At 31.9% G+C, this 16766-nt stretch overlaps 6 protein-coding genes across 6 annotated transcripts; 4 read left to right on the forward strand and 2 right to left on the reverse strand.

The window, feature by feature from the left end:
- Positions 1 to 443: 443 nt before the first annotated feature.
- On the forward strand, positions 444 to 1421 carry FSST1_012608 (uncharacterized protein; the record flags this gene model as incomplete). The annotated part of the gene is made up of 2 exons (XM_083235847.1): positions 444 to 531; positions 583 to 1421. 2 exons carry the CDS (start codon positions 444 to 446, stop codon positions 1419 to 1421), a joined length of 927 nt encoding a protein of 308 aa, XP_083082304.1.
- Positions 1422 to 1759: 338 nt separating this feature from the next.
- FSST1_012609 (concanavalin A-like lectin/glucanase domain-containing protein) lies at positions 1760 to 2683 on the reverse strand (the record flags this gene model as incomplete). Its single annotated transcript, XM_083235848.1, has 2 exons — positions 1760 to 2175; positions 2257 to 2683. 2 exons carry the CDS (start codon positions 2681 to 2683, stop codon positions 1760 to 1762), a joined length of 843 nt encoding a protein of 280 aa, XP_083082305.1.
- A 908-nt stretch (positions 2684 to 3591) lies between these two features.
- FSST1_012610 (uncharacterized protein) lies at positions 3592 to 4109 on the forward strand (the record flags this gene model as incomplete). The annotated part of the gene is made up of 3 exons (XM_083235849.1): positions 3592 to 3681; positions 3869 to 3964; positions 4029 to 4109. 3 exons carry the CDS (start codon positions 3592 to 3594, stop codon positions 4107 to 4109), a joined length of 267 nt encoding a protein of 88 aa, XP_083082306.1.
- A 44-nt stretch (positions 4110 to 4153) lies between these two features.
- On the forward strand, positions 4154 to 4902 carry FSST1_012611 (uncharacterized protein; the record flags this gene model as incomplete). Its single annotated transcript, XM_083235850.1, has 3 exons — positions 4154 to 4163; positions 4218 to 4649; positions 4694 to 4902. 3 exons carry the CDS (start codon positions 4154 to 4156, stop codon positions 4900 to 4902), a joined length of 651 nt encoding a protein of 216 aa, XP_083082307.1.
- A 54-nt stretch (positions 4903 to 4956) lies between these two features.
- Positions 4957 to 5226, forward strand: FSST1_012612 (uncharacterized protein; the record flags this gene model as incomplete). Its single annotated transcript, XM_083235851.1, has 1 exon — positions 4957 to 5226. One exon carries the CDS (start codon positions 4957 to 4959, stop codon positions 5224 to 5226), a length of 270 nt encoding a protein of 89 aa, XP_083082308.1.
- Positions 5227 to 6083: 857 nt separating this feature from the next.
- On the reverse strand, positions 6084 to 7618 carry FSST1_012613 (FAD-dependent oxidoreductase; the record flags this gene model as incomplete). The annotated part of the gene is made up of 4 exons (XM_083235852.1): positions 6084 to 6575; positions 6632 to 7002; positions 7055 to 7326; positions 7377 to 7618. 4 exons carry the CDS (start codon positions 7616 to 7618, stop codon positions 6084 to 6086), a joined length of 1377 nt encoding a protein of 458 aa, XP_083082309.1.
- Between the last annotated feature and the right edge of the window lie 9148 nt (positions 7619 to 16766).

Raw genomic sequence — 16766 nt, forward strand, 5'->3', positions numbered from 1 at the left:
AGCTTTCGCTATAGTAATAAACCTTATAAGAAGAGCCTTATTTAAGTAACAGTTTTCAGTCTTGAAATTCTAGAACGGTCTTTATGGAGATTATAGTAACCCTTGCAAAAGGAACTTCTAATAGCTCTCTTCTTCATAAATTAACATTGATGTAGCAGGGTGACTCAGCTTTGTTTTCTATTACTAGGAGTTTAGCTTGAAAGCTATTGAATGAAAGCCTGCAGTGGCGTTATTTTTTATTGTCTGCTAATACACACTATTGACAGTCTTCAGGCCCTGATGGGACTAGCTCAGCATGTTCATTTCCCTATCTTCATTGAATTTTGCTGTTTAAAGATTTTCAGGAGAATAATAAAAGCGCGCTTCCTAAATTTCTAGCTACTTTTTGTTTGCCAGTGTTTTGTCTCTAATTTTTCTCACTCTCGTCATTCATTTAGCCCACCATGTATTGGACCATTCTCCGTATACTGGCCGTTGGCCTTTCTGGTATCGATGTTGCAGTTGCGGGGCTTTGCAAGCCTCGTTCTTCGGGTAAGTGATGAAATCTCAACTGGTCCTTACTTTCTAACTGTATTGACGTAGCATCCGAAGCCTCTCTTGTGACAACTGGAGGGACATCCAGCTTTGCTTTGTCTTCCGACACCTCAGCTACATTTGCCAGTACCACGACCGACGCAGTCACTTCTGCTGACACAACCACTGCTGCATCCACTGATGTGACTTCGGTGGTTACTGAAACAAGTACTGCCGCTAGCGATGCAACGACTTCCGGCGATGCAACCACCGAGGCTACCACTTTCGCTACATCAACCGCGATCACTGAGGTAGCTTCTACTACTGGAGCCGATACTACAACTGAGACTGCGACAACTTCAGGCACAGTCATTGCTTCATCCGAAATCACCGAGGCTCCTACTACCACTGAAGAGACATCTGCTGCAGCTCCCACCACCACCGCCGTGCCAATGTTCCGACTTGTCCCTGCGGCCGGAGTTTATAGTGGCGAACCTCTTCTGGCGAGACGAAATCGCTTCACTCCCCTCATCTTCAACAGCGCCCAAGGCTACACTACAGCTTACTTCACCGTCGACACCACTACCGGTCGCTTGTTGCTTGACGGCACCTTGCCTATCTGCGGCGTTTTCCCTGGAGATGACACCAGTGCATTCACTGTATGTGATGCCACCAATCTGCCAGAGCAGGAGCAGTACCTTACTTGCGAGACACCTACCCCTGGTAGTCGATTGGAATGCTCTGTGCCTGAGGTGCAGTGCAACATGTTTACGGGTTGTACTTCTACCGGCAGTTACTGGTACACTACATATATTGGCTCGTCAGGGGGGACCAGTGATGATACTGCGTATCTCGCCGCTGCAGGAGGCTCTAATACAGGCTTCTTTATTAACTTTGACCCTGAGTAGTCAAGCGCCTCTGAAGCTTGACCCCCAGCAAATACTCCTTATTTTCGTTAGCTTGAAGGCTCTCAAAGTAACAATACCTTGGGATCATTTAATATTATATATAGCTTATCTACCTCTTAATGGGACAGAATTAGACGTGTTGCCCACATATGACGTGATCTAAATACATACTTGGGCTTACCCTGTTGTCAAAATCGATGTATTTTAGTCGGAACAAGGGCTCAATTGCATACAGTCCAAGAGGAGCTGAATGAGTGTAAGGTTAGACATCTTAGAATACAATACGCCTCTGGAAGCTACCCAGAACACAAAGCTCAAATTTTTCATAACGCTTTCCTCTAAACGTTGATCCTAAGGCTTAGATGGTTATCAAAGTCGACAGTGCCGTAGTAAGGTTCCATGCCAGCATTTCCAACATTGACATACGTGTCTGACTTGAACACGCCCTTCTTCGACAGGGCCACGAGCCAGTCCTTGATGTCGCCTTCGAAACTACCACCCTCCTCATTACCAAACTGACCATCCTCGGGGCTCAGGAGCGAGGTCACTGTGATGCCAGTATCGGCGTTGACACCTTGGTATAGCTTCCAGCCGTCTTTGCCAAATAGACCATCGATGGTAGCAATTGGTCCCTCACCCCATCCAATAGGAACTTGTCCTCCCTGCCAGTTTAGCCAGAGCATGAGTTCCTGCGCCTTACTAGAGGTTGAGTCTCCCTTTGCGTCGCAGGTCATAAAGTCGTACACAACATTTCCTGGGAAGTAAGTCAGCATCCATATTCACACATTCCACAGACAGAGATAGAGATAGAGAGAGGGAGAGTGTGATTACATACCCTTATAATCAGTAGTCTTGCTAGTGGTCCATTCATACTTGGAAGGAATACTTTTAATATCACTGAGCCTTGTTTCAAGACCCTGCGTGAGACCGATGAAGTTGTAGCCCTTGACGAGGTTCGTGCCGACATTGGGATCGATGTCCCATAGGACGCTCCAGTGGATGGTCTGGTTGTCACCAGAACCTGCATTGTCGTAGTAGCCTACACAGGAAGAGCCTTTGATTGACTGGTAGTTGTAGTTCATGGAGAAGACAATCCATGGCGTCCCAAACAGGACCTCCGATTCGTTGGGTGTGCCGCAAAATTTCTTCGTAGGCTCTTTAAGAGCAACCGTGGTGCTTCTAGTTTGTTGTGATGTCGACAATGAAGCTTCAACGGCAGCAATAGCCGAAAGGATGAGAATGAGTTGGGGGGAGAAACGCATGCTGAAAGCGACCAGAAGGTAGTAAAATGTATTTCTAATTGATAGATAGAGGGATCAATATGTCACAGGAGTAAGAGTTTGTAAGACTACTTATAGACAATAGATCATATAGTACTGTTTCCAATAAAGAGCATATCGGGGTGAAAGATCATTAACTCAAAACCAGCCGAAATTATAGGTATATAGATGATAGGAAACCTGCCTAATATCCAGAGGATCTTTATATTATGGCTCAATAGGGATCATTACGTAATTTAATAATCAGGTCAACAGCCACATAAGCAATAACACTTAATTTCCCAGACGGCTATTCGGGTCTCCCTAAAATCTTATTAGTCATAGGACATCTGTCCTTGAATGGTGGAATTACTCGTACGACGGGATAATTAGGAGCTCGCGTATGTCTCAGAGCAGGGGCAGATTTATGGGGTTGTAATACCATTAACAGGGATTTTTGAAACGACTAGAGATCTAAGGCTGAACACAAACAGGGTGCAGATCTGATTAAAACCTGGCAATTGGGAATGTGAATGGCTGTTCTAAGTTGTAAATTGGTTTGTTTTCTGAGAGGAACATGGGTAGGAACAGTGCCGTGGGACTCGACTTTAAGTGCTAATTACTATAATATATCGTAGGCAATCTTGGCATAGCCCGAAGGAAGGGGGTATACAATGCAAAAGAGTAGACTTCATGACCCCCGAGGGATCCTTCAAGCCGTCATGTAAAGTTTCATCATACGACTCTATATTTGACGGGTTCTCCAAACTTTCATCAAGATGTTTACAGCCATTTGTTTACCATCCTCTCATTCTAAACCCAGCATTAAATCGTTTTCTCTTAGCTGTGCCTGGCCTTTCTTATTCAGCAATCGATTTCTTCTTTACTTGCAGTACGCAATGTCACGAGCCATGGTTCTTGGTTCCCGTCTCGAGAGCCTCGGGTTGCTCGCCGCTGGCATCTCGTCAGCGTCAAGGTCGGCTGCAATGGACACACAGCCGGTATCGTTGAGGCCATCAACGCCGTAACGAAGCGGCACAACGAGAACAAGGCCAACAAGCCGGGCAATTGGAAGGGATCGGTCATCAACATGTCCTTTGTCCTCACTGCAAAAGCAACGTGCTCAACAAGGTCATCGATAGGGCGTATGATGCGGGTATCCCATTCGCCGTCGCCGGAGGCAACTAGCCTGCCGACGATAAGACGAAGGCCAGTGGAACTCTATGCGAGTCTCAGAACACAATCTGTGTCGGTGGTGTAGACAAGAATTACAACAAGGGCTGGGTAGGTTTCCTCAATCTCTCAAACAGCAGTGGGCTAGCGCAACTAACACGAATCAGGGTACTAGTTCAGCCGTGACGGCAAGTTCATTGACATCTGGGCTCCCGGAAGTGATATCGCTCTCTCGCTATCGACGGCCGGACCATGATGGGGACGGGTAGCAGCATGTCTTCAGGTCAGATCGCCGGCATCATGGCCCTAAGTAAGTCTTCCTCAATGAAGCAGTAAAGACGCAGGACTGACTTTCAACCTCTAGTCATTGGCTACGAGGGAATCTCGGACAACGCTCGTCTTGTCTATGACCGTGTCAAGGCCAACCAGCTCTCGGGCGTCGTAGGCAAGCTCAGTAACCCATGGTTCTTTGGCGAGAAGGAGAACAACTTCTTCGCTCAGACAGGCGCCGGATCCAGAAACGTTAATGAGCAGCCCTACACTGGTCCATCCAAAGATCTCGATCGCTTGATGGCCCCCATCGATGTCTTCCGCAAGAGGCAAGAGAGTGAACTGCAAGTCGACGTCGGCGATGGCCAGGCTATCAAGTTCTCTGGGAGCAACTTCTGGAAGACTACCGAGGTTATTGACGAGGACCCCAACGACGGAACCGCTGCCGTTGCCGTGCAGGAGTTCAAACTTAATACCAGCAACCCTGGTGTGGACACTGAGCCCGCTCACGCGGAGTTCGATGACGGTCCCCCCGCCCCCGAGGAGGAACATAACTCTGACAACCATCAGATTCACCCATCGAGGAGGATACGGTTAACGGCAACCCTGTTTGCCAGGGTAACCAGGTCTGGGATGACTGCGTCGCTGGCAAGTTGCCAAACAGAGGAGACTTTGCCGGCCAGTACGGCCCCGTTTGCATGAAGGCCGACGGCGAGGAGGGCTCAAAGCCCCGCCTCAACGAGCAGGATCTTAACAAGGCTGTCATAACCTACTGCTAGAACCTCATTGATAAGCGATGGCTCTTCAAGGAGGGCGCCCCCACCCCTAGCCCGATGGTCGCGACCGGAGTCGCCGAGAACGGAGCTTCCATGGCCCTGTCCATCATGTACCACAAGCCCGGCTGCCCTGAAGACAAGTCCATGAGCGAGAACGACTTTGGCAACATGAAGCTCGAAGACTGCGTGACCTACCTCTCGCAGAGCTTCAGCGTGACTTGCGATATCGGAGAGAGTTGGGCCAAGTACAACAAGGACTTTCAGGTCATGGTCGGTGTCCTGGCCAAGGACTGTCTTATGTGGACTGTGTACGGATATGGACAGTAGACAAGGAGAGGGGCTGCTTTTGGCCATTTCATGTATAACAACACTTAGCGTAAATACTGTGTGACATTTAAGTATGATAATACAATACTATCCAATAAATAGATGTTCAAGTATAAAAGTTTTGATTAAGAACCTATGTTTTTAAGCGGGAGCCTCCTAGACAGAAGGTGGAGTAAATAAAGATTCTCTCATACCGTGAGTTCTCTATCTCAGGTGAGGCCCTTTTATACTAAAAAAGTCCACCATTTTCTATCAACCCCCCAGCTACAGCAGTCTTCAGATTGTTCATCTTCCGTAGTATAGTGGTCAGTATGCAAGCTTGTCACGCTTGAGACCCGGGTTCAATTCCCGGCGGGAGAGATCCAGCCACCTGTTCAAACAGGTATTTCTTTTTTGCTGTTTTTCTTCATCAATAAATAACAGAGAAGTAATTAATTTATTTTTAGTTTTTATAAAACAATACACCACAGTCGTCTCTTAACTAACACTGCTCTCACTTCTGTCAAGTATGCCCTTTAGCATCAGCGCTCTTATGAAACATTCTCTGTTACCTCTCCTTAACCTCTTAATAGCCAATTCCAGCTCTGCAACTGCTTGATATTTTGAACCCATGTCAATCGACGATCTCGAGCATTATAGAATGCAGCAAATCAGCGCCACAGCTTGATCTGAGTATTCATCGGTGAACTGGGTTTTAGAGATGAGAGGTAGGACACATCTAACGAATTCACTCTGTGCCAATCAGATATCGATGGAGTTACTCTATAATAACTGCTTGGATAAAAACTCTAAATACATATAGTAATTCTAAATCTATTATGCTGAAACAAACAAGCTCATACAGCTGTAAATGGACTTTACAGGTCGGTGCCATGCAACGATGCAGCTCTGAACCTTGCATACATGAAAATGACAAGGACACCAACTCCAAGAGACATGAAGCTCCAGGCTGTCCAATTTCTTTTAGGATTACGCTTCTGGTGACGTTCAATAGCCATGGTGTACCTCTGAGGTAATGGGAGGCGTGCAATGTAAGGACCACTCGTCGTGTTTTTGACGATGAGACTAAAGATCAAGCTCTGTCCGAATCGCGGGAAGAAGTAGTCGACAAAGATCTTAGAAAATAAGGTTTCCTTGATTGAAGCCGAGTTTGTCTGACGACCTTGGTTCACGGCATCCACGGCCCGTTGAAATCGCTTCGTCTGGACATCAGCGAAGATTTCGTCAATGTCGCATTCTGTCAGCGATTCTTTCGAGTCTTGGTCTTGAAGAGTGGCGACAAGTCTGTTGACAAGAACAGCGGCAGTTTCCATCGCGCCATTACCTCCTTGTGCACTGATAGGATGCAACTATTGAACAAAGTCAGTAAACTAAGATTCTTATAGCTATGTGTGCTTCCACGTACCTTGTGCGCCGCGTCACCTATCGTGATGATCCTCCGATAATGCCAACGCGGGAATACATGATCTTCAATGCTTACGAGACTGGTTTGTTCTCTGTGTTCATAAAGATCCATGAGAGTAGTCGTTTCGGTCAACTGGTCTCCGAAGTGCTCCTCCGCAAGCTTGCGCTCATCGTCTTTGGTGTACCTAGGAATATCCTTGCCATAGACTTTGTCGACTTCGGTGAAGAGAAACCAATAGTAACGATCTCCAGGAGCGGAAATTATCATGTAGTTGCTATTCTTGAAGAATGCATTGATCTGCTGAGGTGAAGCCGGCAAACCAGGAGGTCTTTTAGAAATCCCAAAGATGCACTTCGACTCGCATTGAAGATCTATTCACTGTGTAAGCCAGAGCCATAAGGATCACAGTGAGAGAATACGAACCAGCGAGTGGGTCTAGCTGGAAGATGTCAGACTTTGCATCATGTGCAATTCTCCACATCTCTTGCCTAACGGTGCTGTGGATTCCATCAGCACCGACGACAATATCTCCAGTATATTTGGATCCGTCTTTTGTATGTACAGTAACATGATTGTCAGCATGTTCCACAACGTTGACACGTTTACTTGTCAAAACGCGGTCCTTGTACTTCAGGCTGTCAAACAAAACTTGAATGACGGCTTGGCGATCGACAAAGGTTTGGGGATATCCAATTCTGCGAGGATATGTTAGTACCAACGGCATTTTCTCCTGTTCGTCTCGTACCTTTCTTCCAGCCTCTCTGAGAACGTAATGGGCTTTGTGTCAACCCATGTTTTCCCACTAAACAAGCGCATTTGAGCGCCATAATAGGTGTTGCCAACAATCTCACGAATCTTGTCATAACATCCAAGTTGGTCCAGGATTCGCAGACCAGTCGGTAGAAGTCCAAGGCTTGCGCCTAATTGGGGAGCAATAGTGGCATGTCCTTTGAGCAGAATGTAGTCGATGTTGAACTTCTCGAGCATGCTCGCCAAAGAAGGGAATTAATACACGGGCATAACACTTTTAATACATAGGCATGACCTTAACTAGGCATGACTTTTTAAGTACTCTAATTAATTAAAAAAATATTACTTTACTATTACTTTTATAATCCCTATAAGGAATAATCCTATCTAATAATTCTACTATCCCTATAGAAAAGAGATTATTATTAAGTCTAATTTTATATAAAAGAGATATTAAAAGTATTTTAAATTTTATTTTAATAATAGTTATATTTATATATCTATAATAATTCCTATTAATTTCTTATTTATTATATTTTTTTTTTATTTTTTACTCTATGCTCTATAAAGCCTAAGTCTTCTTAAGGTTTTTCTTATAAATTTAAAACTAAAGGATCTATATAGATTAAGAACCTAATATATTAAACCTAAATATCTCTTAATAACTAACTTTCCCAATAAGATAATAAAAGAAGCTTCTGTATGCACAGTAGCTTCTTCCTCCTGTAACCCACCAAGCACCTCTAAACCTGAATTACTCATCCAAATACCAAGGCAATCAGTTAATCCCTGGTCCATCCATAGCCGCATCACACAGCTAACCAATCCGCAGGACTTGTATAGCACCATGCCTCCTAGAAGAAGAAGCCTCCATTATTATATACTTGCCTATATTTTCTATCTATTTATATAAATACTTATAGTATTTCTAGCCTTAATATAAATAGTTTTACTTATTATAGTCTTTTAATTAGTAATAGCTTCTTAAATCTTATTTTCCTTTTTTAAGGTTAATTTATTTTTATAATAAGTAAAGGTTCCTAAGGGATAAACTAGTTTATACTAGTTTATATTAGTAAAGTTATAAGGTATTATTATTAAGTAAAGTAAAGTATTATATCTTTTAATAGTAAATAGAGTAAATTAAGTATATTTAAGTAAAGAAGTATTATTAATAGCTAGTAAGCTAGGTTTTATCTAGTGCTAAAAGAGTATATATATACTTAATAATATATAAGTTAAATAAGGTTAATTTAATTATATTTAATATATAAATTAAATAGTATATATTTAACTATTATAAGGTAAATAACTATTTATTAATAGGAAAAGTAAAGGTCTTTACCTTAAGTATATAAAAACTTATTAAATTATAATATAATCTTTCTCCTCTTTAAAGTCTTATCCTTAAGGCCTATTAAAGTAATTAAGTATTAAAATTCCTATATTAATATTTAATTTCCTTTTATAATTATTTTTACTAATTATTATATTTAATTATATTTTTAAATATATTAATTATCTTAAAGTATTTACTAAGTATTATAAGGATATTTTTTAAGTAATTTATAAGTTTAGTTTTAAAATGCCTTATTATTTAATATATTTTTATATACATTATCTTTAATATATTATTTCTAAAGGAAAGTAGTATTATAATTTCTATATATTTAAGTAATATATTAATTATTTTTTTTTATTTTTTACTCTATACTCTATAGAGCCTAAGTCTTCTTAAGGTTTTTCTTATAAATTTAAAACTAAAGGATCTATATAAATTAAAAACTTAATATATTAAACCTAAATATCTCTTAATAATTAACTTTCCTAATAAGATAATTAATATAACTTAAACTCTATAATAAAAAGGTAATAAAAGAAGCTTCTATATATATAATAGCTTCTACCTCCTATAACTCACTAAATACCTCTAAATAATTACTTATTTAAATACTAAGGCAGTCAGTTAATCCCTAGTCTATTTATAGCTATATTATATAGCTAACTAATCTACAGAACTTATATAGTATTATACCTCCTAGAAGAAAAAGCCTCTATAATAATATCTATAACTATTTTAATAGCTATTTCCTTAGCGAAAAGGATATTATTAATATTATCTTACTTAATAATAATAATAAAGGACTAAAGTAATTAAAATATAAGGCTAGGTACCTTTAAGAGACTTAATATAATAATAATAACTATAGCCTTATTAAGTTAATTGCCTTTAGCTATAAGCTCCTTTTACTTTTTATAATATATTTCTAGACTTATAAGCTAGGCTAAATAATAATAAGGCTTAAGTAAAAGCTTAAGTGCCTAAGGGATCTTAAGAAAAGGCTTATAAGAGGTCTTAATATTTATAATAATAAGGTTACTTTCCTTAAGAAAGTTAGGTTTAACTATAGGTATAAGGACTAGTATTAATACTTTAGGTTATAAGTAGCCTAAGCTAATAAGGTCTTTAATAATCTTATTAAATTAATTAAAGATAAGATTATAAAAGATATTATTAAGGTAGCTAAAGTAATAAAGGTATTTATATTAAAGGCCTTATAAGTAATAGAAGCTATATATAAGGTTAATAAGGTTAATAGGGCTAATTAAAGGTTAATAAGGGATTATATTAAGGATAAAGAAAGTTAAAATATAAGTTAACCTAGAGGTAAAAGCTCTATAGGAATTAATATAGTTATATAATATATTGCCTTAAAATTCTATTGCTAAACTTATATTAAGATATTAAAATTTTAAACTATATTTTAAACTAAGGTATATATTAATTATAATTTTAATAGTATATTAATTTAATCTTATAAGTTTAAAATAAATATAAATAAGGATATTTCCTTATTTTTACTAATTCTTTTTAATTGTTAATATATTTTAAGAAAAGGATTATATTAATAAGTAGAAAGAATAAGTAAAGGCTAATCTCTAGGATACTTTTACTTATCTTTAGTATTTATATTATTAAGAGAAGTATTTATATAAAAAGGCTATTAAAATAATATATTATAATTATAAGGATTTAAATAAGTTAAAGGCCTTAGAGATATAAGAATCCTTTAATTATTAAATAGCTAAGTTTTTAGCTTTAAGTAATATATAGCTACTTAAGGATTATAGTATTATTAATTAGAGTTTTATACTTAATTTATTTTTCCTTAGTGCTAATAGAAGTTCTTTAAGAATTACTAGGTATTAATTAAGTATTTTAATAATTTCTATATATTTTTATTCTCTAGGTAATTTTTCTATTTTATTAAATATATTATTTTTCCTTTTAATATTTATATTTTTTTAATTATCTTTACTTTATATATTTCTAGTCTATTAATTTCTTTTAATTTATTATTAATTTTAACTTAAATAGTATTAGCTGCAGATTTAAGTAAAGAAATATAAAAGATTAAATAAATTTTAATATTTAATAGTAAATCTAGTTTATAGTTATTTTCTAAGATTTTTATAATATTTTATAAGGTTTAATAAACTTAAAATTAAGTTTATATATTAGTTATTTTATTATAATATTTTTTATTAATAAGTAAATTATTATTTCCTTTCTTAAAGGTTAATCTTTTAATCTTTTTTATATTATAATATTTCTCTATCCTTTATCTAATAAATATAAGTTCTTTTTTTATTTTTTTATTTATATCTTTAAGACTTTTAATTATTTTATAAAGAAATAAAATAGCTTAAACAGTAGATATTTAATAATTTAATAATATTATAAGGCTATAAGGCTATATATTTAAATAAGCTTTTAATAAAACTCTATATTAAAATAAAGCTATATAAAATAATAAGATAATAGTAAATACTTTCTTCTTTTTTATATTTTTATCTTTTACTCTATACTCTATAGAGCTTAAGTCTTCTTAAGGTTTTTCTTATAAATTTAAAACTAAAAAATCTATATAGATTAAAAACCTAGTCCTGCGGATTAGTTAGCTGTGTGATGCGGCTAGTAGCGGATAGACCAGGGATCAACTAACTGCCAGGTTTAGAGGTGCTCGGTAGGTTGCAGGAGGAAGAAGCTACTATGCATACAGAAGCTTCTTTTATTGCCCTCTCATTATAGAGTTTAGGTTATATTAGTTACAGTCTTATTAGGAAAGTTAGTTATTAAGAGACATTTAGGTTTAATATATTAGGTTCTTAATCTATATAGATCCTTTAGTTTTAAATTTATAAGAAAAACTTTAAAAAGACTTAGGCTCTATAGAATATAGAGTAAAAAAAAATAAAAATAGATTAAAAACCTAATATATTAAACTTAAATATCTCTTAATAATTAACTTTCTTAATAAAATAATTAATATAACTTAAACTCTATAATAAAAAGATAATAAAAAAAGCTTCTATATATATATTAGCTTTTTCCTTTTATAACTTATTAAATATCTCTAAATAATTACTTATTTAAATATTAAAACAGTTAATTAATCCCTAGTCTATTTACTACTAGCTATATTATATAGCTAACTAATCTATAGGACTTATATAATACTATATCTCTTATTCCTAGAAGAAAAAGCCTTTATAATAATATCTATAACTATTCTAATAGCTATTTCTTTAATAAAAAGGATATTATTAATACTATTTTATTTAATAATAATAGTAAAGGCTTAAAATAATTAAAATATAAGGCTAGGTATCTCTAAGAGACTTAATATAATAATAATAACTATAGCCTTATTAGATTAATTACCTTTAGCTATAAGCTCTTTTTATTCTTTATAATATATTTCTAGACTTATAAGCTAGGCTAAATAATAATAAGGCTTAAGTAAAAGCTTAAATATTTAAAGGATTTTAAAAAAAGGCTTATAAAAGGTTTTAATATTTATAATAATAAGGCTACTTTCCTTAAGAAAGTTAAATTTAATTATAAGTATAAGGATTAATATTAATACCTTAAGTTATAAATAGCCTAGGCTAATAAGGTTTTTAATAATCTTATTAAGTTAATTAAAAGTAAGATTATAAAGAATATTATTAAAGTAATTAAAGTAATAAAGGCATTTATATTAAAGGCCTTATAAGTAATAAAAGCTATATATAGAGTTAATAGCTTTATTAAAATTATTAATAGTATAATTATATAATATAGTAAGAGGTCTAGTTATATAACTCAGTTTAATTAACTATAGTATTAAGTAAATTTATTTTACTTTAGCATTTTAACTTTATATTAAACTCTTAACTGTATATATAAATTTCTTCCTTTAACTTTAACTTAGACAGAGTTTCCTATTACTTAGAATACTTATACTTATCTTTAATAGTTTAAATAAGTACCCCCAGTTCTATTAACTATAGCTTATATTAACCTATTGCATTATAGAATATAGTCTCTCTTATTATAAGGGTATTCTCTTTTCTAATCTTACAATATAGTATATAAAACTACTGCCTTTCCTATTAAATCTACTATAAATCCCTCTAAGGGATAGAAATACCAGGGAGTTATAGGACCTTATAGCTAAATATAGCTAGCGCTATACTATCTTTAGTTAAAGGTCTTTAGCCTATAGAGATATATCTTAGCTTTATTATTATAAGGTTATATAGATCTTAGAATAAGGCTAGGCTAATATATAATGCCTTAATAATTTTACTATATATATAGCGAAATTGCCTTATATATTGCCTAGCTATAAGGCTATAGTTATAGGGTCAGATAGTATAGCAATATAGTATTAATATTATAACTATAATCTAGGTTAGCTTAATATATTAAATATTAAGGGTAAGATAACTTGCTTTTTTATTATTATTCTTGCTTTTCTTTACTAGTAGTTTTATTATATAAGGAAAAAGAAAGTATTTGCTATTATCTTATTATTTTATATAGCTTTATTCTAATATAGAGTTTTATTAAAAGCTTATTTAAAAGTATAGCCTTATAGCCTTATAATATTATTAAATTATTAAATATTTACTATTTAGGCTATCTTATTTCTTTATAAAATAATTAAAAGTCTCAAAGATATAAATAGAGTTAATAGGGTTAATAGGGTTAATAGGGTTAATAGGGTTAATAAGGCTAATTAAAGGTTAATAGGGGATTATATTAAGGATAAAGAAAGTTAAAATATAAGTTAACCTAGAGGTAAAAGCTAACTCTATAGGAATTAATATAATTATATAATATATTACTTTAAAATTCTATTACTAAACTTATATTAAGATATTAAAATTTTAAACTGTATTTTAAATTAAAGCTTCTTTCTTATATAATAAAACTATTAATAAAGAAAGGTAAGAATAATAATAAAAAAGTAAATTATCCTGCCCTTAACTATCTATTTAATATATTAAGCTAACCTAGATTATAATTATAATATTAATACTATATTACTATACTATTTAACCCTATAACTATAGCCTTATAGCTAGGAAATATATAAGGCAATTTTACTATATATATAGTAAGATTATTAAGGTATTATATATTAGCCTAGCCTTATTCTAAGATCTATATAACCTTATAATAATAAAGCTAAAATATATTTTTATAGGCTAAAGACTTTTAATTAAAAATAGTATAGTATTAGCTATATTTAACTATAAGGTCTTATAATTTCTTAATATTTCTATCCTTTAAAAGGACTTATAGTAAATTTAATAGGAAAGGTAAAAGCTTTATATATTATATTATAAGATTAAAAAAAGAAATACCCTTATAATAAGAGAGATTATATTTTATAATATAATAGGTTAATATAAGCTATAGTTAATAGAATTAGAGATACTTATTTAGACTATTAAAGATAAGTATAAGTATTTTAAGTAATAGCTTTCTTATATATTTAGCTATAATAGCCTAAATAAAAAACTCTATTTAAGTTAAAGTTTATAAAGAAAGATATTTATATATATAGTTAAGAGTTTAATATAAAGTTAAAATATTAAAGTAAAACTTAATATTATAGTTAATTAAACTAAGTAATATAATTAAACCTCTTACTATATTATATAATTATCTTAATTCTTATATAATTATATTATTAATAATTTTAATAAAGTTTATTTTTTTATATAAATTCTTTATATATTCTGCTTTAATTTATATAGTAAGATTAATTATTAGGATTTTATAGGCAGTATAATAACTATTAAATATAAATCTAAAGTTAATATAAATTAATATTAATTATTCTATTTATAATTAATATAATATTATAAGTATTATTTTAAAACTTAGTTTATATATTTAATTTATTTATTTACTTATAGTTAAAATACTATAGTAAGTTAATAATTAAGTCTTAAATAGAATATAAGTATTTACTAGAATTTAATAGTAAATATTAATCCTCTATTAAATAGGATTTCTTATAGTAAGCTATATATATTAATAATATACTTATAGAAAATATAAGTAAGTTTTTCTATATTTATTATTTCTTTATAAGGTAAATAATAAGAAAACTTTATAAAATAATTTATTATAATTATAATATTCCTTAGTTTAAAATATAGTTTAAAATTTTAATATCTTAATATAAGTTTAATAATAGAATTTTAAGGCAGTATATTATATAACTATATTAATTCCTATAGAGCTTTTACCTCTAGGTTAGCCTATATTTTAACTTTCTTTATCTCTAATATAATCCCCTATTAACCTTTAATTAGCCTTATTAACCCTATTAACCCTATATATAGCTTTTATTATTTATAAGGCCTTTAATATAAATACCCTTATTACTTTAGCTATTTTAATAGTATCCTTTATAATCTTATCTTTAATTAACTTAATAAGATTATTAAAGATCTTATTAGCCTAGGCTATTTATAACCTAAGGTATTAATATTAATCCTTATACTTATAGTTAAATTTAACTTTCTTAAGGAAAGTAACCTTATTATTATAAATATTAAGACCTCTTATAAGCCTTTTCTTAAGATCCCTTAGGCACTTAAGCTCCTACTTAAGCTTTATTATTATTTAGCCTAGCTTATAGATCTAGAAATATATTATAAAAAATAAGAGGAGCTTATAGCTAAAGGTAATTAACCTAATAAGGCTATAGTTATTATTATTATATTAAATCTCTTAGAAATATTTAGCCTTATATTTTAGCTATTTTAGGCCTTTATTATTATTATTAAATAAGATAATATTAATAATATCTTTTTTACTAAAGAAATAGCTATTAAAATAGTTATAGATACTATTATAGAGGCTTCTTCTTCTAGGAGGTATAATACTATATAAGTCCTGCGGATTAATTAGCTATATAATGCAGCTAGTAGTAAATAGACTAGGGATTAACTGACTGCCTTAGTATTTAAATAAGTTTAAAGGTGCTTAATAGGTTATAGGAGGAAGAAGCTACTGTATATATAGAAGCTTCTTTTATTATCTTATTAAGAAAGTTAGTTATTAAGAGATATTTAGGTTTAATATATTAGGTTTTTAATCTATATAGATCTTTTAGTTTTAAATTTATAAGAAAAACCTTAAAAAGACTTAGGCTCTATAGAATATAAAGTAAAAAATAAAATAAAATAATTATAATATTATTATAAAGGATTTTAATTAAGAGTTTTTTTAATAAGAATAGCTTAATAATAAAGTTTATTATAATTAAATCCTAAGGTCTTTAAATAACTAAGAATACTTATAGTATTTTATAAGGCTTATACCTTTATAACTTAATTCTTATATAAATATTATATTATTTAATAATAATTTTAATTAATCCCTTTATATTAGGCTAATTATAATAGCTTTATAATTACTTAAGGGTCTTTATAATACCTTAATATCTATATAGAGGATATTTATATATTTCCTATATTATCTATTTTTATTATTCTTAGTCTTTATAATATTTTATATTTAAAGTTCTTTATATTATTTATATAATTATTTATATTAATTAAGTAAATTAGTATTTTTTTTTATTAAGCTTAAGGACTTATTCTTTAGCTTTTATAATACTAGTATTATAATTTAATCTTCTGCTAATAGTATTTATATATTTATTATTTAATCCCTTGCAATAGATAATTATAAAATTAAATTTATATAAATATTCTATATAATAAAGTTATTATTAATTTAGCTCTTAAGTAATAATAAAGTATAAAATATTCTAGTAATTAATATAAGCCTTAATTTAATAAAGGCTTTCTATAAGGTAATATTAAAATTCCTTATTATAAATAAAGTAATTAAATTTAGCTTTATATAGTTTATATAAGTAAAAGGCTATTAAATATAGTTTTTCTTTATTATCCTATTAATTTATTTATTTTCCTAAGGTAAAATCTAAGGAATTTATTTTTAATTTAATTTCCTTAGTAAGGTTAAATATAATTAAGATTAGTTTTTTATAAATTATATTATATAGTT

Source organism: Fusarium sambucinum, chromosome III (genome assembly GCF_050947815.1).
Source record: "Fusarium sambucinum isolate potato_lamoka chromosome III, whole genome shotgun sequence".
Lineage (NCBI taxonomy): Eukaryota > Fungi > Ascomycota > Sordariomycetes > Hypocreales > Nectriaceae > Fusarium > Fusarium sambucinum.